Source organism: Micropterus dolomieu, linkage group LG15, assembly GCF_021292245.1.
Source record: "Micropterus dolomieu isolate WLL.071019.BEF.003 ecotype Adirondacks linkage group LG15, ASM2129224v1, whole genome shotgun sequence".
In the NCBI taxonomy this organism is placed as follows: domain Eukaryota; kingdom Metazoa; phylum Chordata; class Actinopteri; order Centrarchiformes; family Centrarchidae; genus Micropterus; species Micropterus dolomieu.
Genome location: NC_060164.1, coordinates 11431833 through 11458900, shown reverse-complemented (window position 1 = coordinate 11458900; position 27068 = coordinate 11431833). Strand labels below are relative to the sequence as shown.

Below are 27068 nucleotides of genomic sequence, written 5' to 3'. Positions count from 1 at the left end.
AACATTTTAAATTCTCATTGAAACAACATTTTCAGAGCATCTTGCTGCTGGGGTGAAAAGTATAATACTGTGTGTTAAAATTATAACAAGGACATCAGAATAACAAAGATAAAAGTTTGGAGGGAGAATCATTCTGCCCAGAGGGACTCATTAATGGCCCCTACCTAAGTTTTAAATAAAACTAGTAAAAATATGTTCTGTAGACTTTAAGGAAGGAATGCTTCCAAAAGCCCTCTGTATGTTGTTGAGAGTTGACCCTAACTAGTAGGAAGCATGGTGAAAGTAAGTATTAGATGACAGTGTGGTTGATTAGGAGTGGACCTGCACAGGACACAGATGAGGTTTTATTAAAAATATTAAACAAATGAGATGAGAGGAAAAGAAAGGATTTGACTGGCGTGACAGAGGAGATTTTAAACACTTCCATGGCTTTTTTGTTTCTGCCAACGTTGTGTAAATTGTCTACTGTACGTAAGGGAAATTTGCTCACAAGGAGAAATAGTAGTTTTCCATTTTTGTGACTTTAAACATCTTTCGCCTACTACTACAGACGATAGTCAGTCCCACTGCACAGCTATCGCAGGTATCGTCATACACTTTCTCTTAAGTCTTAGTCTTGAAAGCATTGTATCTTGCACCTACCGCAGGACCCTGGGACCCTCTGACTCCAGGTAGACCCCTGTTCCCCTGCATGCCCCGAGGTCCAGGTGTGCCAGGCGGCCCCTCGATGCCAGGCTGGCCTCTGCTTCCCTCTGGACCTCGTCTGCCAGGCTCGCCGGGGTTACCAACCTTAACAGAAAATAAGGTACCAGACCAGAGAAATGTTACAAAGCTGCAGCCCTTACACTACAGTGGTTTGACACCACAGGAAAACACAGAGGTACCAGTTTACAATAATCTTTTTGAACTCACCTCTCCTTTAGGTCCAGATTCTCCTGCCTCACCCTATGACAGCAGTTACAAAACACAGAGGATGGAAACAGGGACAATTGTACTCTGGTGAGATTGTATTGTGAATAGAGATATTATATTGTTAATTTAATAGTGTTGGTATGACAACTTACAACATCCCCTTTGTCTCCTGGGTTTCCCTCATCACCTTGTTCTCCCTGTGAAAATACACTCTGTAAATGATTTATGCCAAGCAGCCCACTTGTTATTTCAATGCAAAATTACTATGAAGAGAGAATTCATATTTAGTATCAGGATTTCATACCTGCTCTCCTTTGGGTCCTGCTTCTCCACGTTCTCCCTGTAATAAAAGGGGTGGGGTGCGTTAACTAACTTAATGACCACTGCAGTGTGTTGTGGCTTGCAGAAACGCAGGTGTTCAGAATATTTGTCTACACTAGAGGGAGCTGATCAGCTGTTTGTTGTCCAGCATTAATCCCTCTCTTACTGCTTAAGACAATAGTCCTAAATCTGAAAAGGGTCTCTGAAGGGGACTGTGGTGTTTTCTTACCCTCTCTCCTTTCACCCCGGGCAGGCCAGGAGGACCAGGGAGACCAGGAAGGCCAGGGTCACCTTTGGGTCCCTATAACAAATGAACATGCACATCTGTTGAGTCATCTAAGCAGGGTTATAGAAAGTACTTTGAGATCAGCAGCAGCCTTTAAAAGATAATGCACTTTGCTCTTTTTTCATACAGTATAACACCTGCTAACATGGCAGAAATTGCTCAAATATCAGCAGTGATACAGTAAGTTATAGTAGATAACACCTAACTTAGCATTGCTGCTTATTCTCTCAGGCATGTTTGTGTGTGCCATTCCCCCTTTAATCACTGCTGTCTGAGGAATGCCAGGAGAACAGAGAGCTCATTCAGCCTGCTGCTTACAGGTCTCCCCTTACTGTGAAAATAGACCTCATGTGAGATCCAGCCTTTGTCTATTCTCTGAGACATTCCAGTGAAACAACAGCCAAGACTATACACTCTGAGGCATCCCTCCTTTTCAGCTTCTCTCATTCAGAGTATCAAAAAATGCAAGAGGTAAGTATTGTTTGGTGCCTCTCCTTGCCTTATCCCGTATGTCTTCTATTATTATTAATGATTGTTGGGTGTTCACTGGCTGCTGCCAAGGTTTTTAGAAGGACTTTGCTTTCAAAATAAATGCATGGATACAAACTAAACATATTTTAACACCATATACCACAATATAATCAAGTTGATCTAATTGTGCTCTACAACTCGTGTGTTTATAACTTACCCTGGCACCTGGCTTGCCGACTGGACCCAAAGGGCCTTGCTCTCCTAGATCTCCCTGTAGGGAAGAAGAAGAGAAAATGAGGAGAAAGTATAAGGGTTGAGTTTTAAATTAACATACGAACAAAAGACAAACATCCAAGCAGGCAAAATCACTCACAGGTTCACCGATAGGTCCAATTGGTCCCAGCTCCCCTTGTTCTCCGCGCTCACCCTGTGGTGCAACAGTAAAACAACACAATGAGACAACAGAGGAGACAAAAATCACGACAGCGTTTCAACACGTGCTGCCCACACTTACTGTTTTGCCAGCAGGTCCCATTGTCCCAGAAAGGCCAGGTTGACCAGCGTCTCCCTGTGGGAAACAACCAGAGTTGCTTTAAGATTTTGACAATTCAAACAAGAATAATGAATGGAAGAAACAATCGATAATATTTAATGATTGATCAAGCAAACAACCTTGGGGCCACTCAAGCCTTTTGGTCCAGGTGAACCAGGCAAACCCTAAAAACAGAGAACAACAATAACAGGGAGAAATATTTGTTACAACAAAGGAGAAATATTTCTAGCAGGTGTGTCATTCCTAAAGAAAATGCACCTCACAGGGCATTGCACACTGGTGCATAAAGATAAAATAGTAGATAAAAAATACATTAATTTGAAGGTGATAAAAGTGCTGTGGATATTTAAATCAGGGGATGACTTTTACGCCGACAAAATGTATCTCAGTACTGCCACAGTCACTCATGCCAAGTGATTCTCATTAGTGCTATTTATTAGAATAATAACAGGTTAAAGAGCTGTGAAGACTTTTTCTTCTGCCTGAGGAAGACAGTGATTGCCGTCTCACACTTTAGCCTGCTGTATGTGCAAAAACACCACAGAGCAATGGAAATCAATAGTACTTGCTTGAAATGTCAACTTACAGAAAATAAGTCAACTTTATTCTAAAAACACGAGATGCAAACATTCACACCACTGTTTGTTACTCCAACACAGATGTGGAGATGAGTATTGTACTGCAGCATGCACAAGCTTTAGTGCTTTAAACTCCCCCTGGTGAGTTTACTCAGGTGCATCCAGTCAGAGTCAGTCTTGACAGTTTGAGGTCAAAGGTCACACTCACAGGAAGCCCCTGAAGTCCGACCTCTCCAGGAACGCCTGCCTTCCCAATGTCTCCCTGCAGGGAAACAGACAGTGAAAAACAGAATCTAATACTGCTCCACACAGCCAAATAGCCAACACATTTTAATGTGATAAACTGTAAAATTGAAACGTACTAGTTTTATAAATAAAGTAGCAGGAATGATGCTCTACCTTTGCTCCGGGCATCCCAGGAATACCTTCGCGACCATCTGGACCCGGTAAGCCCTGGTAATAAAAAGCATAAACTAAAATGAGTTCACACTGTATCTGAACATTAAAGCTTTTATTCATCATCATTGATCAGACACTCACAGCCTCTCCCTTGGGACCTGGAACACCTGTGATTCCTCGCTTCCCTTGAATACCCTGAACAACAACACAACAGTACATTTAATCCATTTGTGAAATACTGTACAAACCAGTGAATCAGCATTTATTTTCTAATTCTGAAAATGTTTGATGTGCCTACTAACCGTTTCACCTTGGGGCCCAGGCTCACCCATCACGCCTCTCTGGCCTCGATCCCCCTGCAATAATGCATTTAATCATGTGCTACTCATACATACCAAGTTTGCTGCAAAAATTAAAGCATTTGCATCGTGGGACAAACTTACAGTTGCCCCTGCAACACCCTGGGGACCTGGATCTCCATCAAGACCTCGAGCTCCCTGCCAGAGAACAATAATAGCGTTGGCATTGAAATCCGTTTAAAGAATAAACATTTGAGAAGACTACGAGTAATGGTATTCACCCGGAATTCCCAAGTAATTCAGGAAGAATCGGACGTACATGATGAAAGGTACCATTGGCTTAAAAATCAGAGAAGCACTTACTATCTCTCCCTTGGGGCCCATCATTCCAGTGGCTCCACGAATTCCTTGAGGACCCTGAAACAACAAACAGATCCAACAGGTGCCTCTGAGAAAAAGGGAAGCTGACACAGTAAATGACAAACTGGAACTTGAAAGACTCTAATATCATCTAATGAATACAGTGTCTAACCGTTGGTCCTTGAGATCCAACCTCCCCTTGACTCCCCTGGTCTCCCTCCTCACCCTAAGTGAATGAAAGAGAAACAACACAAGCAGATAAACAGCATGAAGTTAATCAGATGAAACACACGGCAAATTAACTACATTACAGTGAAACCACATCCTAACGTATGATGCAATCCCGTGGCGCCCCATCTCTCTGCCTCTCTTGTGCAGAAGAATTCAAACGGAGGCTGCTTCTAAATGTTAATTAGAAAATGAGGCAGCCATTCAGAAATGTGTTCAATACCCACTTTTTAAAGGATTGCAAGGGCGCAAAAGCAGACGATTTAACTCCAAATTAGCGTTCCCCTGCTTTGCAAATTACAAATAATTTATACACTGGCTCTGTGGTAGACCTGAGGAGGCATATCCATTAAGATAAATAGTGGTTCTGGTCTAAGGCTGAACACATTTTCCGTCATTAAAAAGGCAATTTCATCTTTTAAGTATGTGTATTAGAATTGGATATTAAGGAATGTAAACAATACATAGCTGCTAATGAAATATTACACAACAAACAGAAATGAACACGTTTAAATGGGTCGGCATTTGTTTACCTCGGAGAGCAAGAGAGAAACGGGAACATATTCTTAATTCTTGGATGAAAAAAAAATCTGATTTCATATTCTTCTAATGGAGTTAATGTTTTTGTTTTCCAAAAAGAGGAAGATGAAAGCTTCAGTAAGGCAGACTGTTGAATCATTAAATTAAATGTCTTCATTTTCTAGTGGTTTGATTAAGAACAAAGGCTAAAAAAATCTCTCTGTCTTTGTTTATTGTCATAGATTTTTATATCATTATTTGTGATATGTGATTACTGGAATTCATTTCAAATACAAAGTGAAGCACTGAGTGTTTTGTGTGTAACTGGGTCACACAATTTTTTTAATAATCAATCATGCTTATTTTAAATTTCAATATTCTAAAATATCATGAAACTATTCCCTTTCAACCCCAGCACAACATCTGGTTATACTATTGTTAACTTTAGTTCAAATTCATATTTGAGTGGAAAAGAGGCAAAAGGCCCCTCAAATGAAACTTCCAGTGAAGGAGAAAATCATTCACGGGGACGGAGCGCAGACTGACAGTAAATCATAACCTGGCACGGGGTGATAAAGGGAGATAGGCCCAGACTCATTTCCATTTATATAGTGCACAGACACATAACAGGGAGAGAGTAGTTGTGCTTGAACATCATTTCAAATAAATCCTCCTCTGTGCATTACAAGGAGTCAGAGGCATTACACACAGGCATGTATCGCTTCCTCTTGAAATAGAGCAGCACAAATAATACTTCCCTTTTTTCACTTTTAAGTCATACATCGTGTTTTTCCCAATGTGGAGCATTGTGGCATGTGTTACAGTTGTGGAGGGAAATTCATGTTTTTAAGTGACTATTTATGCAGTTTTATGTGAGAATACATTCCCTTCGTTGATGCTGTTGATGTTTAGAACATTAAATGACTCGAAATACTTGGTTCCTGAATTGAACGAATTTTACCTTGTGCCCTTGTTTCCCAGGTTCTCCTGCTTCACCTTTTACACCCTTATGGCCCTTGAAACATACAGAAAATAAAAAGGTGCCTCCGTCAAACACAATGTATTTTGAACACTATCATGGTTCTAGTGTGACACAAACCTTCTCAACTCAGCTTCTCACCTTCATGCCAGGAAGGCCAGGATGTCCAGAGGTCCCAGGTGGACAAGAGTTTGGACACTAAATAACAACATAAAAGTCAGATATTATATTCCTGACAAAAACAAAAATCTCATTCATAATCTCCAAAAAAGAAAGCTTTACCAGGTCGGCACTGCCTAGCATTCCAGCTGCACCCTGAAATTTGGAGAAAATACAAGTGAACAGTTTCTTATTGTAATTTATCAACACCACAAGGAGCTTGTAAATCACTGGAGGAAGTACAGCAGTGTACAACAGTGGCATCACTAACAAGGCCTAATTAATTTCATGGTCATATCATGCTCCTTCCCTTGTGAAATATGAAGTCAAATGTAATCATTTGCAAATCTTGTGATGCGTCACTTACTCTAGGCCCTGTTGGTCCACGAGGTCCCTGTGGCCCTCTCACACCCATTGACCCCTGTTGAAAGACATGACATGTATCAAAAAAATACACAAAGGGGATGAATGCAATGGGCTCTCCATTACTGCTGAATACTGGATTTCCTATTTTTACCTTTGAAGTCCATATTTCCATGTATAGTACATTGAGAGTTAAACCCAGATTGCAACTCTAACTGTATATCTATAATCATTGCTTAGTAATCAAATGTAAGCAGATGCTGACAACTATAACCAAAGGACAAAATTCAAATTTAAACAAATCAGCCTATAATGTAACAAAGACCCAGAGGCAATTTAGATAAAAGGCTGAATATTTCATATTTTGTACTGACTTTCTTGCCACAAATCTGGTTCTAAAATATCTTCGAATGTGTGAAATAAAATGCTGAATCCATCTGTCTTCAATTTGACATTTTGTTTTAATGTAAAGTACTTTTTCAGTATGTATGTCTGTTCTTATGAGTGTGTTTGCACAAATGTGTTTTGTCACAGATTTGTGAGGGTTGAGGGGTTGCACCCATTGGCCAAGGACAGAGCAGGAAACAAAAGTGAAAGTCTGTCTAAGCTAAGTATAAAATACTTCATACAGGTGAAGCCATTTTCACTGGATCATTTGCATCATTAAACCTCGTCTACAGATGATTTTAAATATATTCCATCATTACAAAGCCACTGATTCATATAAAACAATGTATCTGTACTGTACAGCCCTATATACTGTAGTGTAATACATGTAATATAATAAACTGGAGAAAGGGTATCATGCCACCACCTCAGTGCTCATGCTTGTAGTATTTGATGGTACAGGGTACTTTCTATCCTGTTGTTCTAATTTAGTCTTTTGCTCTGTTTCTACTCACGAGTAGTCCAGCTTTTCCCACTTCACCCGGAAGTCCTCCAGGCCCGGGTGGTCCCTGTTTAAAGTCACAGGTTTAAGGTATTTAATTTTTCAAAAGTTAGTATAGTTTTAATATGAAGTGAGGCATTGATTGTGTAGCATGAACAAATTACTTACGGGGGGTCCATCTGGCCCAACACCCTAACGAGAAACACATACAGGTTGACTCAGTGTGATTTATATAATTTGGTGTACACAAGACAAGAAAGACTTCTAGATTATGTCATTTCCAGATGGTAGTGGTTGATCTGATCCTTGGAGGAAATGCTACTCACAGCTGCTCCACGAGGTCCAGGTTTTCCAGGTTCACCCTAAAGGGCGACGATAAATAAATACATTAGATACATCGACAGGTGTTGATACAAATACTGAAACAGTGTGGAACACAGGTCAAATTGAGCTGTGTGAGCCTGCAGACGGTGCGAGTTAACATTCCTCCAGCTTATCACATGACTGCGCTGGGCACATTGACCCAGCAATGTTTAGCCTAATGAGGACCGATGTTGGGGCTTCACTCCCCACGGAGATTACACAGAAGACTTGCAGGATTAAGTCTCATTTGTCATGAGAAATTGGTTTATGCACTGCAGCTCTTGCTGCCATGCCAAAAGACTAGACAGCAGCTTGGCACCATTTCACTGACAGACTCTGAAGCAGGAAAGCAAAGGCTCATTAGTCACTCACTTTCTGTCCAGGGAGACCATCAGGCCCAGGATCTCCAATAGGGCCAGTCAAACCCTGCAAGGTAGAGACATCATTCTTAACTTATACATCATAAGAAACCTTCCATCACTTCGGCACATATATATACTTTCACCTTATATTTACAAATGTAAAAAAATTAAGTTAAATGTACCTACTACCTCAGCAGGCAATACTTTTTCCCCTTCTCTGCCAATATTCCTAACTTCAGCATCAGATCCCCACACTTTACATCATCATAACACAAGCGTACTCCAGTGGGAGGAGTCCTATGTATTCATAAGTGGGATTAACTTGAGTACAACCCCCTCCCCTCAAGTGCTTCCATATATACTGCACTGCTGCTTCAAGTTTGTCAGTCACACTAAGATTAATCCTCCATTCTTCAGCACTTGATAACTTCCATGAAAGCGTGTTCAACTTAACAGGCACACAGAAAAAGTCAGCACCAGGGCAGAGGGCAAAACTCTCAGACTGCAAACCAAGCAGAGAGCTACATTCCTCTGGCTCATTTCAAACAAGCGCACCGACAGAAATCATTCCACACTGTTTTGAGGATTCTCAACAGGAGATACCAACAGCGGCCAGCCAACAAAGCTGCTATTGTTTTCAGAATCCTGGTAGATGTATCAAGGTATAATGAATCCTAATGCATAAAACATGTACACATCTACAGTAGTTTATAACAATACATTCTGAATGCTTGTTGAAATAAACCTTTGAGATAAGCTAATTTCACCCACAGCCCCTCTTTGTCAGTCTATCATCAGCCCCAATGTTATGTTTGGATGTTTTGCTTAAACTCTTAGGGGAGCTAAGTTAATTACACTCAGGCCCCAGTTTACCTTGCTAAAAAGGAAATTTGGATTTGTTCATCCTGTTTAATAAATTCCTCACATTTTTGCACACATTTCCCCCAGATCTCCTGCCAATCTGAAATTCCATTGGTCAAGTCTCTTCAAGACTAATAAGTGCTAACATAACCTATTTAGTGGGAGGATCACACTTTGTAGTTCCACCCCCTTGTGGTGACCTTGTTGTGGCCAACAATGTGGCAAATGCTATATGTATAAAACACAAAACATAGAGTACTCACATCATTTCCAGGAATTCCAGGTAATCCTGAAGAGCCGGGTTTACCTGCATCTCCATCGGGTCCCTAAAAACAAAGGTACCACATATGCACATGACTCGGTGAAAAGCCCTACAATGAAAAGCAATGCAATGCATCATTTTCAGTTATTATTAAATGTTATAGTTACAGGAAGACCGTCCTCGCCATCTGCTCCCCTTTCCCCCTGGAAAACAAGAGATTCAATTCTTTAAGATGAGCAAATAATCAACTATTCAAAAAGTAGTCTGCACATTATATGATACAGAACTGAGAGCACTTACAGCAACGCCATCAATTCCTGGGACACCTGCAGGTCCAGGAGGGCCAGCAGCTCCTTGGCTCCTCTAAATAAAATAATGAGAATAATATAATAAGAAAATGTCTACCAATTTTGCTATTTCTTATATTAACATACTGCTACACAGACTATATGAAAAAATGAGAACAGGTGCACCAATGTATTGTATGTTGCTAGAAGACATTGATACAGACAAACTGTGAAACAGCTTACAGTCTAGAGCTGATTTCTGATTGCAGAATCCATCAGCAGAATTAATCAGCATTTTGCAAAAGCAAAAGTTTAAAAAGAAGACTCCAGACAAACGTCACATCTGTCAAGGACCAAAGTCAGAGGACTTTGGTCCTTGACAGATGTCCAATAAATTACTAGAAGAAACAATCTGAGCATCTCGCAACAATTACAGATAAATGGATCTTTGTTATTTAGCATGAATCCGAATAGCACCAGGTGAACACTCACCTGCACCTCTGTCACATCAGTCTATAGAGAGAAAAAAATAGAGAGACCAGAGAGAAGTCTTACTTGAGCGTAGCAGGTAAGGAGAAGTTGCAGAAGCAGAATCACAAGTGGCCCTCTAACGCTGGGGTCCCGAGCCATGATCTCCCCGTGGGCAGGATAGGTAAGAGTGATCCTTTCTCTGGGATTTGTTGGGTTGAGGGAGCCCCGACAAAACAACCTAACTGAATCAGCTTCAGCTATCTAGACCGTCCGAGGTCCCATAGCCATCAGGGGCTCATGTATATTCATACAATGTCTGGCTACAGGAAAGGATTGGAGGGTTTGCAGGGGTGGGGCAGGGGGCACCGCGGGGAGGGGCCATGGCGCACACACCACCAATAAGAAAGGTCAGCGGGTTATTTAACCTCTTGATGAATGATTTTATTCAAACTTGATTTTAGGTGTGACAAATTTAAGTGTGTGACAAATCTTTGGGAGAAAATAGAGACATAAAGATGCAGTAGCCTACTGGTCAACACATGCACACAGTTTGGGTGCTGCTTGATTTTATTTTCCTCTCCATTAACAGCCATTTAGGCTCATCCAGCTTAGCCACTACTTAAAGACAGCATAGATGTATTTTTTTTAATTCTTCTTACCGATGTCCTGGCTGGGAGGTCATAACAAGCTTCTGTCCGGGCTCGCGTCACATCGCAGTGAATCAGCATTGACTGGAGTTCAAACTTGATAAATAAATGAAGGACAAAAATAGATTAGCAGGATTTTACTTTAACAGTTGTACAGTGTCGCGACTTAATCCTGGAACAAGTTCTCAACAAGTCTCGTTATCGTCACTATTAGCTTCCCAAGGCTGTTACATTACCAATTTAGCCTCAAGTCTGTATTTTCTGCAGCACACGATACAAAGACGAAAGCAGGCTATGTTTGCACAACAAATTAGTTACAGTCTGGGACTCATTATCACATCATGACTGTGGGCTTTAAACGCTTACATAGGAGTGATAGTGTGGTTAAAGTAGGTAAATATTAATTCTCATTAGGATATGCGTTCGTGCGTAATCGTGCACAATGGAGGCGCCTGAATCTGGTGCGGCACTGCAGGATGGTATAACCTGTGCACAGCTCGTATTCTTCACCACAACCTGCAACAAATTCCACATATTTCTCAGTGAAGCCTGAATGGAGAGACATCAGACTTAAACTACTGGACATTGTTACAGACAAACCAAACACGTGGGTGAGAAAACACAAGGATTCCCCAACTGTTGCATGTCGTAGACGCCTGAAGGAACAAGTCTACTGGAAGCAGAACCTAATCAAGCAAGGCTCTATAGAATTATACTATTATACAAAAGTAGCTAAGAGAATCTCACAATTGATGGTCTTTCCTTTCACAGTGTTAACATTACTCCAGCAATAACATGTAGGCTAAGTATTTTAATGTTCTAATGTCACAACTCCTGATGCTCATTAACAAAATACCCTTCAAAGAAAAATAAACCGTAATATGAAGGGACACACAAAGTCATGATATGTTAGTCAGAAAATGTCACAAAAAAGCATTACCAATTCATCATATTTTATGAGATTTAAGTGAATAGAATGGACATCAAATACTAAGTCAAGAAGAAAGTAGTCTCATTTTGTTTCTCTTCAAAAAAAAGAATAGGCCTAAACATATCAAGTGTCACAAAATGGACATTGACAGATAAAGATGTCTGCGAGTGTCTGTGCTTTAACATAGAGAAACTTGATTACTTTCCACCAGTGCCCAATCTCTCTCTCCTAGGATGAACTGCTGGGGATCCAGTGGACTGTGGTAGAATGTGCTTCTCTAAAATTTCAGAAACGTAGTGGCAGTGCTATAATAGACGTACCGGAATTGCCATCACTGGGTTGTCCTTGAGCTTTCCTATCAACGTGAAGCCATCCAAACTAACTTTTTGCCGTGGTGGTATACTCTGAGAACCGATCGCGACACAGTCCACGGATAGGGTAACAGAGCGCATGCTGACGTCCAGTAGGACTTTGTGCCACTGATCATTGAAAAGAAAAGCCAGGGGGCTAAATACAAGAGTCTGCCTCCCGGTGTCCTGCGCTGTGAAGGTAAACTCCAGAGACTTAGACTCTCCATTGAGTCTGACGGCCAGCTGCTCGTTCCCATTCACATCCTGCATTTGCCAAATATTCCACTTTTTATTGATGGTGCTTTCACTCATGCGCAGCATCGCCACAAACGCAAACTCCTCCGGCAGTCCCAGGGGATAAGCTGATCTGAAACACAGAGGATGTACTATTATTAAATCCGCAGGTTACATCTTCCAGTAAAAAAATCAATATTCCAGTAAGGTTTATGAAGTGTGTGATACTAGGCCTACGTACTGAAGGTAAATTGTATCATCTCTACTGTAATCACATAGTCCCCGTTTCATCATATAAAATGTCATATGGTATAGTATCTTTAGTATCAGAAGGAATGTTATGGTGCAAACAACAGTCTGTTGTTCAGGACCATGGACAGGGTAGGGTCAATGGCGTTATACCAGCTCAACCACTAGGTGTCAGTGTTCACTCATACTCCATTTCAACGTCCTGCAGCTCACCTGGTGTTGATTCTGAAGTTGAACGCTGGGCCTATTTGATAAGCAACCTGCTGAGGAGATGATCCAGTAACCTTTTTAACAGTGCCCCTTCTTGCCAGCTCAGCAATGTGGAACTGGGACATAATATAAAATCCTAAAGGTACAGGGACAAAAGAGCGGTTAAATGCAAAATCATCTCAGAAGTCATGTAAGACCTTGAGTAGATCCTACTCCATGGTGCAAAAACCTATATCTTGTATATTTTATTATGGTGTTTAAGTACTGCTATAGTGATTATTTAAGTGTTTGTAGTCAAGTGTCAAACAATAAACCACAGGCCTCTATATCTTCCAAGCTATAGTCTCACACAATGACCTTTAACAAACATACAGCATCTCATTTGTACATTTTACTGTAGGACTAATATTATGTAGTTTTTTTTCAATGTATGGGCGGGGTAATAATAAAGCAAAATAAAAAAGCAAGCTGTGCTTTGTTTTTGTGAATCCACCTGGGAAATGATCCTCCCCAACGCTGATCTGAGGGCACATGGTCTGCTGCTCCTCATGAATACCAACTTGCGATGAAAATCTCACAGCTGCAAGACGAAAACAGAAAGCAGCCCGTTAGAAGTCAGAGTGTGTGTGTGTGTGTGTGTGTGTGTGTGTGTTGTGGGGAGGGTATAAAAGCTCAGTGTTTGGAAAGCTGCACAACTGCCTTGAATAAATATTAGGCTATCTCTGGCTGTTTGTGGTTTCCTCTTTAACACGTAAGCTCTACATTTGCCTGTTTTTCCACATCTGGACAGGAAGTTAAAGGTCTTTATCAAGTTTGAATAAATCGTTCATATACAACAGATTCTTCCTTTCTCCATTTCCCAAGTAGGGGGGCAGCATTGTATTAAACACCTGACATTGCTCAAACGTATGACTCAGGGTATGACTGTAATATTGTATTTATATTATACTAGTGCACAGTTGAATCTATACACAGGCACACAGCAGGACTGCCTAACTGAGCAATGTTAGTGCTGCATTACACACACACCCACACAGGATGCATGTGGTTCTATAAGCGCCTTATGTTCATGAATATCAAGTAGCAGAGTTTGTCTCTTCAAAAAAGAGGAACAGCAGTCTCAAGTGCAAACTAACCAGCTGAAATATGATTTAAAGATACAGTATGTGGTGGGTTGACACACACTGATGATTGGCATACAAGTGACCGTGACTCACCTTTGTAGCAATGCACTGCTTTTAAAAGAAACGAAATGTTCACAATATTTTGTCTCTCTTTGTCATTGACATCTCACCAATTACACCTTGCAGTGTAGACGACTACTTACGCTGAGAATGAAGTCTTGTGCAAAGATATTGTGGGACCACATAGCAGCAGCACAATGAGTACAGAAGGATATGTCTGGAATGCAATCAGAAAGAAAAAAAACTCAACCATAACATCCATTGCATTATGACTGTCAATGCAGAATTAAAACTTCCACACAGTGCTGGCATCAATTACATGTCACATTACTCACAAGGCCACTATTAAGTAAAATATTTACCTCTTCACTCCACCCATTTCATAGCTTGATCTGGAAATTAAAAAAATACCTGCTGCCAGATGTTTCTACAAATAGGCTTCCAGGAGAGAACAAAACCCCAGAGAGTTGCTCCCTCAGCAGGAGTGAAGAACCTCAAGTCACAGTGAGGGATCTCTTATAGGCTTGACTGTTGTCATTTATTTGGGGGAGTGAGTCAACAGTCTCCACAGTGTCCGCTTTACATTCCACGTGAGTTCTCCTGTTCCCACCTGGGATTATTGTTAATGTTTTTTCAGGCACACGATTACAGTATTGAATCCCATTTGTAGTTCTATTTTCGTGATTGTGTATACCATAAGTAATACCAAGTAAATTAGCTGTGAAAAAGATAATGTTAACCAGTGTTGGCTTTATTTGCCCAGCACTCCTGGGATCTACATTGTCTGTCATCACTATGGTTGCAATGTATTTAGACAGCATTGTGTCCACTGCAGTCCAAACTGAAAATCAAGAGACGCTGGCTAAGAAGCAATTCAAGCTGTTTGCTCTGTCAGCTCAAGAGGCAGGAAAAAAAATCACATCCTTTTTTAAGGAGTCAATTCTTGAAATAAGGTGTAGGACTTGTATTTTTCATAACATCCAGAATCCATTGAAATGTATTGTGTTTATTACCAGGAAACACAGCTTTGGTGTTTTCTTTTACATGGAATTTGTTTTAAGAATTTGGAAATGTTAGCTCAGGGAAATAAGAAATGAAACTGCTGACTGCACATTAAAGTCCTTCCCGCATGTTTCCTCCCCATATCCTGCTATTTTTATTAAATTGATTGCTCTCTATAAGCATTGATACTTGAAATTTGACTTACCCACAAAGAACACACTGCACATACTGTAGAGAACAGCACTTACATCCTTTTTTGTTGGCAGGTCGCTTTAAGCCAAATCACAGTTGGTCTGCCAATTCAGGCATACACACAGGGAAGAAAAAAACAAAGCACAAGACACAGAAAAGCACGTACAGTTACAGCCACCTACACAGCCTTACTAGGCCTACCCAATGGGCCTATACAAACCTTAAATAGGAGTAGACATTCATGAGAACTTTTTTATCCTACTCATAATAAATGATATGCATAGTGCCACAAGATGTGTAAAATATCAATAACTATTAAGAATAAGGCCAATTATTTTGAAAAACCTCCACCAGAAATGCCAATGGCCAACCTTTAGATGTTTGACAGCATACTAGGGATATAATAATAACAATAATGATAATAGTAATAGTACATTCCATTATTATTATTATTATTATTATTAGTAGTAGTAGTAGTAGTAGTAGTAGTATATAAATAATTAATATAATATAATAAATAGTAGCATTGTTATTGTATAAGTATTATTGCAAATTATTACATATAACTCTTTAGTTGTATTTACAGGTAGCAATTTAGCATGTGGCGTCAACTGCGCCTCTGGTATGTGCAGTAACGCGCAGTTAAATGTTCGTCAGCGTACAGCTGGAGCTGCGCCTGTCGGCTCCTCAGATTGAGTACAGTTAGCTCGATGCCTAGCAAACAGCACTGTTTAGAGAGATACATGGCCAGTCTACTCTGTGTTTCATTTTAAGGGCGTTTCTCCTACACCGTTCACCACACAAGGAAGGTAAAAAGTCGGCACAGCAGTGTTATATGTCAGCATCTCACAGTGAAAGGACGACGAGAGGACTGAAATTGGAGCTAACGTTGGTTAGCTAGCTAATGTTAGCTTGCCAGCGCAATGGTAGGTAGCGTTTGCTTGCCTATGCGGCTAACGTTAGACCCCAGTGACAACTGTTTGGCGGGTGGCTAACGTTACGCTAACTGTTACTGTTAGCTAACTGGCTATCAAGTGAGACTTTGTCGTCGGTCTGTTCAAGTGCGTTATGGTGTGTCTTTAATGGATCGTTCCTGACCTTTTGTGGGCCCCAGAATGTTGCTTTGGCAGTAGCTTCCCACCTGTAACCCGAAGGATACCCTTGCAGAGATTCTGCCGATCAGCTAGAGACCTTTACCTCACTCACTGACTGTAGATATAACATCCACACCATGCAACGTTAGCTAAGTAATCTCTTAAATAGTTGTTTTCTAGCGGGTCTGTATCAGTTTTGAGGTTTAGCTGTTGACAGGTCCCCCTTTTATAAAAGACGCTCCCGTCATGCGATGTTTGTTAAGGCCTTCTTAATGTACCTTTGTATATGTAACTTATAAAACTAGTTATGTATGTTTTACTTTTACCTTCTCCGAGGCGGGCAGTTGCATTGAATTATCTTAAGTGCCAGTTAGATTTTCTAATTCCTTATGAGCGATTGTCGGAGTTTGTTTATGGAAATGTGACTTTTTGCATTGGTGTGTTATTTCCAAATGACAGTTTAGCATTTATTCTAATGACGTTCTCACAAATGTTTCAGCGGACATACATAATAGCTCAACTTGACAGGTTAACGTTAACTTAGTTGGTTTATTGGCCGCAAGATTTCAGCATTCCCAACAGTCAACGCCTTACTTTACATTTAATATTATTCGTATTACTAGCCTTTACATAAGTGTAATGTTTCGTCTTGAGACAGTGCTGTTAAAGCAGTTGCTCCGACGACAACTGAACTCAAAATCAGACCCTCAGAGGATCACACGTAATTTTAACTTGCTTTTAAAGATCACTTCTTCCACGAAGCCAGGCATGTTTGGATATTAACATACCTGGTACTATTTTCTCTGCACCAGGTATCTGTCAAATTCATGTTGTCTCATATTAGTTTTTACTGGCATGAACAAAATGACACGTTGTCTGTAAAGTGATGATTTATTAATTTCTTACATCACTAATTTAGGGAGCATCTGTGTGATTGCCAGTTTCATTCTGCCCCTACTACAGCCAAAAACAACCAAATGGCCTTTTCCTTAATTAGATGGGCTAAAAATGTTTGCATTAAATGACAAGGATGTCTGTTTATTTCTAACACTACCAATAGGTGATATTATATCTCAGGCCTATTTTTGCAGTGTTATTCATAGTATTTTCCCTTACCCTTTCATACTAGTGCTATACTTGTCTGTGCTGTTAACCAATTAGGCCAAGAGGAGAGAATGTCCCCTATGCCAAATGTAGACCTCATGCCCTAGTAATAATTCCCCTAAAAGGTTGACCATTACTGAAGTCATATATATTCTTAAATAGTGGTCAACTGATATGGGTTTGCAATGGCCAATGGCAATATTTTGAGAGCGGGGCGGCAAATGGCCAATATATAATGTTGATATCAAAACAAAGAAAAGTCATTTATAATTCCATTATTCCATGCAGAATACAATCTAATATACATGGTTAACTAAGCCAATAACGTGTTGTTTTATTTATAATTATTGAAATAGAAAAATCCATTGGGTTATGCTGTAGATTTGAGAACGTGACTGGTGTTTATTAAGGGAGAGTGAGGTACAGTCTGTCCGAAGTGTTCAGCTGCATTTCTCTCTACAGTATAACACTATATATAACGCAAGCCAGTAATGGTTTTAGATTAGATTAGATTAGCTGCCATTTATGATGTGAGAAACGTGTTCACATTTAGAACACAGCAGATTGGTCTGCAGACATTTTACATTTTACTTATTGGCCCGGTTAATTGTTCTATCACTATTCTTAAACTTGATCTTGTGACTGTATGAAAACCGCTCATGTTCTTCTTTTAATGGTAATAGGGATTGGCCTACTTGTGTCTCTAGTGGAAATTCTGTATTTAAACTTTTTAATATAAGTGAAAAGAACATTTTGACAAAAACCTGTTTGCTTTCTGTTGTCTTTTTTAAAAAAAAAATTGTCCTGGAGGTGAAGTGACTAATTTGATTACTTTTACCTGTAGGCCTACAGGTGTATCCCAGATGATGTAAGGCAGCTCTGCCTGTAAAGACCAAGATGGCTGAAGTCCAAGCCACAGTGGAGTTCTCTGTGGAGCTCCACAAGTTCTACAATGTGGACCTATTCCAACGAGGGTGAGTATTGTCTCTACATATCTGATATCCTGTTTCTTTTTGGTATTTGTGTTTCCAGCAAGTGGCAATTCATTAATGCTTTATATATCTGAGCTAAAGGTCTGGGGTCTAAATGTTCACAGTAACTGGCCGATGTTTCTAAAAGTTAATTTAAATTTGTTATTAATTGCCATAGTCCTGTAGGGGATAGTAAAATGGTAAATCTGAAACATGAAATGTGTGTCTTAGGAAGGCCAATATTTGACTTAACAGACAGACATTTTTTGTTTCATGGCACTGAGTTCCCATTTCAGTGTATCATAGCATATTACACTAAATAAATCATGCAGCAGTCACTTAGTGGTCACTTTGTGTCACCATAGGAAACAAGCTACAGCCCAGATTTCCCATACAAGTTAAATTGTCATTTCCTGCTACCTGATACAATTATGGTGTCCTGTCCGTCCTTGTCACACTGCCAAGTAGGAATAATGCATCCATCAAATATATGTGATTCCCATTGTTTACTTTTTTTGCAAACATCCAGCAACTGTGTCCAACAGACACAGAATTACCATGTTTTGTAGAAAAGTGATTCTTGTTGTTTAAACTGCCCAGCTCTAACAGTTGTCATCTTTAACATCTGGAAATACAGTAGCAGAGTAATAATACTTTGCTTTGCTGAGATAAAACTCCTACTCTATGCTCTTGGGTCATCAGTGCTTTAAAGACTCGGGTTTACCACATGAGTGACTGCCAAAGAAGTGCTCATTATTCATTTATGAAAGGTGTAGTGTCATGTTACAAGTAGAGATACTTGGAGCTAACCTGTGCAGTTTGTCCCCCTTTTACTGAGCCTCCAATGATGATCTGGACCAAGCTAATGGTGCTCGTTTTTTATACCAGTATTCATTTTTAAAAAATGTGTCTGCATTTTCAGGTTCTACCAGATTCGTGCCAATCTGAAGGTGCCTCCCCGGGTCCCACACAAAGTTGAGACCAGTCTGCTTCACCCAGGAGGTAAAAGCATTAGTGAAGATGTGTACAGTCTAAACATTTTTTTTTTTTTGTTACTGCATTTAATCTTTTTGCATTGCACACAAGGCATCTACACACACAACACTACACCTTTCTGCAGAATGCAAAAAGTAATGCTCTGCTGCTCTTATCAGGGGGCTGTTTGTTTCCCTGTAAAAGTAGGCGACACTAATTAAATCATACTAATACTTCAGGCACACTTTCATTTTTACTTAAATATAATTTCAGCTCTCAGATATTAGGGCTTTTTCAGTGAAAACAGTTATTGTTGCAGATTTGGTTTACTTTTTGTTGTGTTAGCAGGGAGCTGGCAGGGCACTTGCTTATGTCACATGCCCTTCCTTATTCTCAGTGTGTCTGTAAGGCATATGCCTCACCCCTTGCTTGGAGACCTGCACTGCTACTTTCACATAAAGCAATCAGTTCTTTGTTTCATGAGTTGTAATTCTAACGCTTAAATGCTCTGTTCCTTCTTTTTCTTTGCTCAACAACTGCACTTTCATCTTCAACCCAAACCTAATAAGATATACCTATTCAGATAATTTTAATCACTTAATTGTTAATTTCACAATCACACAGTTAATCTTAGGGTTTTTTTCTAGGCTCCGATCTGGCATTTCCTGCTTTGGTCCAAGATGATGTCATCTGCAGCAAAACTTTCCAAATCCTGTACAAGAATGAAGAGGTTGTGGTCAATGATGTCCTCCTCTTTAAAGTGATGATGCTGCTGGATGAGAAGAAGGTGAGTAATTAGTTTTTTGCCCCCAATCCAAAATATTTATTTATCCCAATCAAAAATTTTTCTGTGTGATGCCACTGCTCTCTGCCCAGTTGGCCTAAGTAGACATTAAAGTACATTAAAAGCCAATCCAATTTAGATGAGTATGTTTATAGCTGTGTCCTTCTGTAGTTTTTGTTTAAAGTCAATAGAGAAAGGAGTTGGTTTGGAACATTTTGTGGCATGAACTTGCAAGCACATTTTGGGAGTTCAGATGCTTCTTCTACTAAAATCAGCCCATTAGAAGTGTGATGCACCTGCAAAATGTCACTGAAATGAAGACAAAGTGATTTATTTATTATCCCAAGGCAAAGTAGCTGTCAGATTGAATATCTTCATCAAAATTGCTTCCGCTTATTTGTTTGTGCCGTTCTGCAGTTTACTTTAAAAGCCCTGTGTTTGGAACAGGGAGGTTCAACTGTTCTGTCAGGGCAAATTGTAGTGTTTTTGACAGTTGATGTGTCCTCACAGCAGTGGATCACAACAACTAAATGCTTGAAAATACATCAGGCTTATTAGATCTGATACCATGAAATATAAAAAATAACCTTGATTGCCACAATACAGATCTGGCACATCAACCTGGAACATCTCTTGGTTTTACACAAAGGCTCTAAATTTGAATGTCTACTTTTTTTTCATCAGGTGGAGGAGTCCCTCAATGACATGGATTTCCAGCTCTTCTTGGATTTGTATTTCACAGATGGTGATTACACGTAGGTGTTGCAACATTTTAATGTCTACTTGTGTTTGTGAATTTGATGTTTGCACCTCTTTAACAAATGAGGCACTTATAGGTTCCTCTGTATCTTTCTTATTTAATTTCCATAGGCCAGATGATCCAGGCACTCTGCAGAATATCAGTGGACGCACACTTCGTTTGCACTTTAGCCTTCAGCGAGGCATCCACCAACACATCAATGTCATGTTTGACTACTTCCACCTGTCTGTCATCTCTGTAGCCATCCATGCCTCCCTAGTGGCACTACATCAGCCCCTTATCAGGTCAGTCTACTGCCTAACCCAAGAAATCATGTGGACACAGAACAGGGCCATTTCTTGCACTGAATGTAGTTGTACATTCATTCAGGTGTTGGAGCTCGCTCATGAATCTCTATCATGTTATTTACTATTATTGTTCATTGTAAAATCCAACACAAACCTTTTTGCTTATTCCACACAACAAATTTAACGTTGCAGCTCAAGTAAACAACATAGCTGTTGAATTTTAACTTGACATTCATGTACAGCAGTTAATGAGAAACAGACGAAACCTGATTAGAAGTGCCCCATAAAATGCTTGTGTTGATTAGCTGAGTTTGATTTCACTCCATTTGTTTACCTAGTTTGCCACGACCAGTGAAACCCACATGGCTTAATCGCAACGCTCCAGCACAGAGCAAAGACTCAGTCATTCCACCTCTGGAGAATGTGGTGTTCGGCAGCAGTTACGTCAAGCAAGTATCACCAGATGTAAGTGAACGCCCTTTATAGCAAGGACAATGTCTTTGGAAATCTCTTATAATTTGTAGATGCTAATAAACCTTTTGAGCTGTTTAAAAAAAAGTCTAGAAGATGCCAACATCATATAATGTTACATTTTCTTTCTAAATTACACTGTATTTGCACTTTATAAACAGTAAATAACTGTCACAAACCTAATTATAACTCAGGATATGCCGTGGAAGGCTTTTATGAGGGTGAAATAAAGCTAGATGGATAAAAAGAGCCTGGACTGTGATTTGACAGTCTAGTTTTGAAGCACAGGGAGATGTGTTGGGCTGTTGACAGATAGGGCAGCACAAGAGGAAACTATCCGACCATTGTCACGTTTGGGCAGGAGTAATTGGCCTCTCCTGACAGAAAGGTGGCCAGCTAAAACTGTGCCTGAAATGCAGTAATGTGAATGTACCAGAGCCACTCAGGCAGAACGCAGGCAATGCCACACATCACTCCTTGATGCATCATTAATGGGCAGCTTGGAACAACTATTCGTTTCACCACAGGGATCTGTGCAGAAGCTTCTATAAAGCATTGTCACGTAGATATTTCACACAATATAAATGTCTAGTTATAACTGGCAGGTTAATCTGCTGTAATGAATGGGGCTGTAGTGACTGTGCCGTGACATACATTTTTATGAACCACTTTTCTTTTCTTCTCTGTGTGATAATTCTGTGTACATTGAATTCAATAAGAATCTTTTTAACAGTCTGTTATTTACATTTACATTACATTTACTCATGGCTCATTGGCAGACGCTTTTATCCAAAGCGACTTACATTTGAGGAACAACATACAAGCATCAACAGAGCATCAAATACAGATCTACAACTGACAATACATACTAGTAAGAGCAGCAATAAGTACTAGTAAGAGCTCACAGTACATATCACATCAATGGGGTAAATACATAGGGAAGGAAGTAAGAGTTAACAAAAAGTGCAATCAATACAAGATCATTGTAGGGGATGGAAGAAGAAGAGCACAGGAAGTGCATGTTAGAGGTTAGGAGTTAGAGGTGTTATAAGAGGAAGTGTTGTCGGAAGAGATGAGTTTTCAAGAGCTTCTTGAAGTTAGAGAGGGACGCCCCTGCTCTGATGGCGTGTGGTAGCTTGTTCCAACATCGTGGTGTCACAGATGAGAATAGCCAGGACTGGGATTGCTTTGTGTGAAGGGATGGCAGAGCCAGGCGGTTCGTTAGAGGAGCGTAGTGGCCGAGAAGGAACGTAAGTTTGTATTATGGAGTTTAGGTAGATGGGTGCAGACCCAATAGTCATTCTGTATGCAAGCATTAGTGACTGGAATTTGATTCTGGAGGCCACGGGGAGCCAGTGGAGGTCACTGAGTAATGGAGTGACATGAGTCCTATTTACCGGATGTCCGTACACAACAAGAATAGTTTTCAACCACTTTTTGTAACCACTGACTCACACGCGTAGGAGCCATTATACAGGTGCTGGTCATATAATTAGAATATCATCAAAAAGTTGATTTATTTCAGTAATTCCATTCAAAAAGTGAAACTTGAATATTATATTCATTCATTACACGCAGACTAATATATTTCAAATGTTTATTTCATTTAATTGTGATGATTAAAACTGAAAACTAATGAAAATCCCACATTCAGTATCTCTAAAAATTAGAATATTACTTAAGACCAAAACAAAAAAAGGATTTTTAGAAATGTTGGCCAACTGAAAAGTATGAACATGAAAAGTATGAGCATGTACAGCACTCAATACTTAGTTGGGGCTCCTTTTGCCTGAATTACTGCAGCAATGCGGTGTAGCATGGAGTCGATCGGTCTGTGGCACTGCTCAGGTGTTATGAGAGCCCAGGTTGCTCTGATAGTGGCCTTCAGCTCTTCTGCATTGTTGGGTCTGGCGTATCGCATCTTCCTCTTCACAATACCCCATAGATTTTCTATAGGGTTAAGGTCAGGCGAGTTTGCTGGCCAATTAAGAACAGGGATACCATGGTCCTTAAACCAGGTACTGGTAGCTTTGGCACTGTGTGCAAGTCCTGTTGGAAAATGAAATCTGCATCTCCATAAAGTTGGTCAGCAGCAGGAAGCATGAAGTGCTCTAAAACTTCCTGGTAGACGGCTACGTTGACCTTGGACCTCAGAAAACACAGTGGACCAACACCAGCAGATGACATGGCACCACAAACCATCACTGACTGTGGAAACTTTACACTGGACTTCAAGCAACGTCGATTCTGTGCCTCTCCTCTCTTCCTCCAGACTCTGGGACCTTGATTTCCAAAGGAAATGCAAAATTTACTTTCATCAGAGAACATAACTTTGGACCTCTCAGCAGCTGTCCAGTCCTTTTTGTCTTTAGCCCAGGCGAGACGCTTCTGACGCTGTGTCTTGTTCAAGAGTGGCTTGACACAACGAATGCGACAGCTGAAACCCATGTCTTGCATACGTCTGTGCGTGTTGGTTCTTTAAGCACTGACTCCAGCTGCAGTCCACATTTTTGAATGGGTTTTGTTTCACAATCCTCTCCAGGGTGCGGTTATCCCTATTGCTTGTACACTTTTTTTTCTGCCACATCTTTTCCTTCCCTTCGCGTCTCTGTTAATGTGCTTGGACACAGAGCTCTGTGAACAGCCAGCCTCTTTAGCAATGACCTTTTGTGTCTTGCCCTCCTTGTGCAAGGTGTCAATGGTCGTCTTTTGGACAGCTGTCAAGTCAGCAGTCTTCCCCATGATTGTGTAGCCTACAGAACTAGACTGAGAACCATTTAAAGGCCTTTGCAGGTGTTTTGAGTTAATTAGCTGATTAGAGTGTGGCACCAGGTGTCTTCAATATTGAACCTTTTCACAATATTCAAATTTTCTGAGATACCGATTTTGGGGTTGTCATTAGTTGTCAGTCATAATCATCAAAATTAAAAGGAATGAACACTTGAAATATATCAGTCTGTGTGGAATGAATGTATACATTATACAGGTTTTACTTATTGAATGGAATTACTGAAATCAACATTTTGATGATATTCTAATTATATGACCAGCACCTGTACATGAGGGGGACATGTACCCCCGACATTTCAAAATCTGTGTTTTGTCCCCCTCACTTTTTTCCGGCGATTTTGGAGTTGGAGTCATAGCCAGGCGTTTGAGTGAATCATTCAATTACACACTCCGCATCAGACATGATTAAGCGGTTGAAACGTGGACAAAAATGTAGGCCTATAGAAAACATGCGACAGAAGGCTGAAAAGTTAAAGGAGAAAAAACCAGCTTGCTCAAGGCAGGTGTGCAGCAAAGTGCCTCAATATTACGTTTGTTTTGTGCTGTTCTTTTTTTACCTGAAGACAGCAGTGGAGAGGCCTGCTGCAGGGTGGGTAGTGACTTGTTACAAGTAACGTAATTTTGCTAAATAAATAAAATAAAAAAAGTAATTAGCACCTTTTCATGTTCCTTTTTTAAAACTGTAGCCTACTTTTACTCTTTTCTCCAGTATTTTCTGTGGGCCAGTAATATACTTTTAATTTCGCTACATTTTCCATTCATAATTTCACCAGTCTGTAATCTGCAATAGGCTTTGTTAACCGAATGAGCCAGAGCCGTGTGCGCGCAGTTACGCAGAAAAGCACCAGGGTCTCCTTTGTGGTACAGAGAGACGGCGCTTATCACAGATGAATGAGCTGGACAGATGCAAACATGTAGAAATTCAGGCAAATACCTTTTCAGTTTAACCCCTTATTGTTTTCTGAAACAACTGAAATCCAGCCTGCGTTGCTCTTTAACAAGCCGGCTGGCACCTACTTTCACTTTCCATTAACGGTGCATTAAAAGTGTCTTTAATCTCTGCAGAGAAAACATAAACTTCACACTGTAACAACTAAGTCAGATGATCACTAGATTGATTCTGATATTAACAGTATCCTGTTAAGAGCATTGCTGTCTTTTGATGGATATTTGCCTGTTTGTTTTTTTTACTTTGGTTACTGTTCAATAGCGATGTGAGTCGATAAACAGAATGTCGCTGGTGAAACTAATCTTTCACTCAGCAGCTACCGAACCAGTTGTTTAACTGCTTAGCATGTTCAGAACAGCAGTAATATTGTTTGCAGAATTAGATAATCTATAGCCTCTGCTCTGTGTCTCTCGTGATCCTCAGGGCAGGACATTCGTGGTATCTGACCACTGTCTGCAGCATGCCTTCAGTCTGCACCATAGTCTTTGCTCCAATCTCCTACTAGCCTACCAGAGCCTCTTTGGCTACTTCACCTCTATTACCAAGGACCTGCCTTCCTCCCATCGTATGGAATTAGGTAAACTGCTCTGTGGCTTCACATCAACTCTTACAACAATTTTTTTTTTTTTTTATAAACTCACAAGCACTGAGAAGTATACTCAGGGTTACACATTACAGTACCTTCTGATTAATTTTTTGCTTTGGATGGATTTTCATTGTTTTGTCTTTTCAGCATTGGTGTTTGTTGCATACTGCAAATTTGTTGTGTGCTCATGTCATTTCACCGGATCCCTACACATTAATACATTCTACCCTTTAAATAGGCTACACAACCAGCAACCCACAAAGCTAATTTAGGGATCTAACCAAACTAATCTTAGTTCATTATACTTACAATTTCATACTTCCATTCAGCAGATACATCTGTTAACCAGTAGGCTAAAGGCAAATTGTAACAGCTCCCAAACGCAACTCATCATTTGTAACTATGGCTCACCAAACCTAGTCTACACAAGTGGATAGATATTAACCCATCCCAGAGGACCAAATAATAAAAAGGTTAAATATGCCTATATGTGCAATCTTACTAGCCAAGCCCAGCATGCAAGTCCTATATGAGAGAGTACTCAGAAGACCATATCCCCGAAGTCAAAGGCACGTCTACATAGCTATGTTCTGACCCTCAGTACCTCAAATCAACCTGCCTTCCTCTCCCTTTTCCTCTTCACTCCAGTTTCCTTCTTGTAGAAAACACCATGTCCTCTACACATGTCCCACTTTCCAGAGACAATATACTTAAACTGCTGTCATTCCATCTTTTCACTACTGTATATATATACTTAGTCTTTCTTTTCATCTTAACAACTAGGCCTTGGTCACCGTCTTGTACGTGGTTCTGTAGAATTTGTAGTCTCTCTGGTCATGTCATATAAATAGTACTTTCTGACACCAGTGCTGTCTCACACCACCTCCTTATTCAGTCTGTATAACGGGTTCTTCTAAAAACCTTCTGTATAATTAAATGAATTACTAATAAATATGAAACATATAGTAATACTGTTCCTCTGCCTCCTCAGAGCAACTCGACTTAGAGGCCCGGCTAGCTGAGTTATGTGAACAAGTCAAGGTAAGTCCCATTGAATGCTGCTATTTTCTGTCTGATAAATGTCCTTCAATAGGCAATGATGCGAAACATTTATAGGAAGCAAGCAACAGGCCTGGCACATGATCAAATTGCTGCTTAGTTTATGGGGCAGGAGGGGTTAACTGGAAATATGGCAGAGGGCCATATAGAAGTTGGAAAAGTGAAACATCTTTCATTGGATGAATGTGTCTCTGAACTCCTGATTTATTGGGAGTGTGCAATCATGTTGCTTAAGGTGTGTCAGCTAATTATGGAGACAAGATGCCGCTGATTTTTCTGTGCCGCTAGATAATCTGTGAGCAGACTGCCAAGTGTTC

General features: G+C 40.2%; 2 protein-coding genes across 6 annotated transcripts in view; one reads left to right on the top strand and one right to left on the bottom strand.

Annotated features, from left to right (window-relative positions):
- Nucleotides 1-16221, bottom strand: part of col9a1b (collagen, type IX, alpha 1b) — an 18983-nt gene extending 2762 nt beyond the window's left edge. Inside the window, exons 1-35 of one of the 5 annotated variants that reach the window (XM_046071461.1) lie at nt 16020-16221; nt 14935-15022; nt 13871-13944; nt 13037-13123; nt 12547-12679; nt 11821-12217; nt 10582-10665; nt 9944-9964; nt 9465-9527; nt 9332-9367; nt 9166-9228; nt 8052-8105; nt 7643-7678; nt 7485-7508; nt 7330-7383; nt 6432-6485; nt 6188-6220; nt 6047-6103; nt 5888-5941; nt 4352-4405; nt 4183-4236; nt 3964-4017; nt 3823-3876; nt 3662-3715; nt 3521-3574; nt 3330-3383; nt 2663-2707; nt 2505-2558; nt 2364-2417; nt 2208-2261; nt 1463-1534; nt 1217-1252; nt 1065-1109; nt 913-945; nt 643-789 (exon numbers count right to left, since the gene is read on the bottom strand). In XM_046071461.1, coding sequence (XP_045927417.1) covers nt 643-789; nt 913-945; nt 1065-1109; nt 1217-1252; nt 1463-1534; nt 2208-2261; nt 2364-2417; nt 2505-2558; nt 2663-2707; nt 3330-3383; nt 3521-3574; nt 3662-3715; nt 3823-3876; nt 3964-4017; nt 4183-4236; nt 4352-4405; nt 5888-5941; nt 6047-6103; nt 6188-6220; nt 6432-6485; nt 7330-7383; nt 7485-7508; nt 7643-7678; nt 8052-8105; nt 9166-9228; nt 9332-9367; nt 9465-9527; nt 9944-9964; nt 10582-10665; nt 11821-12217; nt 12547-12679; nt 13037-13076 — 2121 coding nt within the window. In that variant the 5' untranslated portion in view covers nt 13077-13123; nt 13871-13944; nt 14935-15022; nt 16020-16221. Of the gene's footprint in view, nt 1-642; nt 790-912; nt 946-1064; nt 1110-1216; nt 1253-1462; nt 1535-2207; nt 2262-2363; nt 2418-2504; nt 2559-2662; nt 2708-3329; nt 3384-3520; nt 3575-3661; nt 3716-3822; nt 3877-3963; nt 4018-4182; nt 4237-4351; nt 4406-5887; nt 5942-6046; nt 6104-6187; nt 6221-6431; nt 6486-7329; nt 7384-7484; nt 7509-7642; nt 7679-8051; nt 8106-9165; nt 9229-9331; nt 9368-9464; nt 9528-9943; nt 9965-10006; nt 10114-10581; nt 10666-11820; nt 12218-12546; nt 12680-13036; nt 13124-13870; nt 13945-14089; nt 14638-14934; nt 15023-16019 lie in introns of those variants that run through there. The other 4 variants (XM_046071462.1, XM_046071460.1, XM_046071459.1 and 1 more) reach the window with 4 other exon arrangements.
- The window catches only part of fam135a (family with sequence similarity 135 member A), a 22265-nt gene continuing 10770 nt past the window's right edge, over nt 15574-27068 (top strand). The window contains exons 1-8 of the mRNA XM_046071479.1: nt 15574-15847; nt 17964-18093; nt 19013-19092; nt 19713-19852; nt 20534-20604; nt 20720-20893; nt 21235-21361; nt 25530-25683. Coding sequence (XP_045927435.1) covers nt 18017-18093; nt 19013-19092; nt 19713-19852; nt 20534-20604; nt 20720-20893; nt 21235-21361; nt 25530-25683 — 823 coding nt within the window. The 5' untranslated portion in view covers nt 15574-15847; nt 17964-18016. The remainder of the gene's footprint in view (nt 15848-17963; nt 18094-19012; nt 19093-19712; nt 19853-20533; nt 20605-20719; nt 20894-21234; nt 21362-25529; nt 25684-27068) is intronic.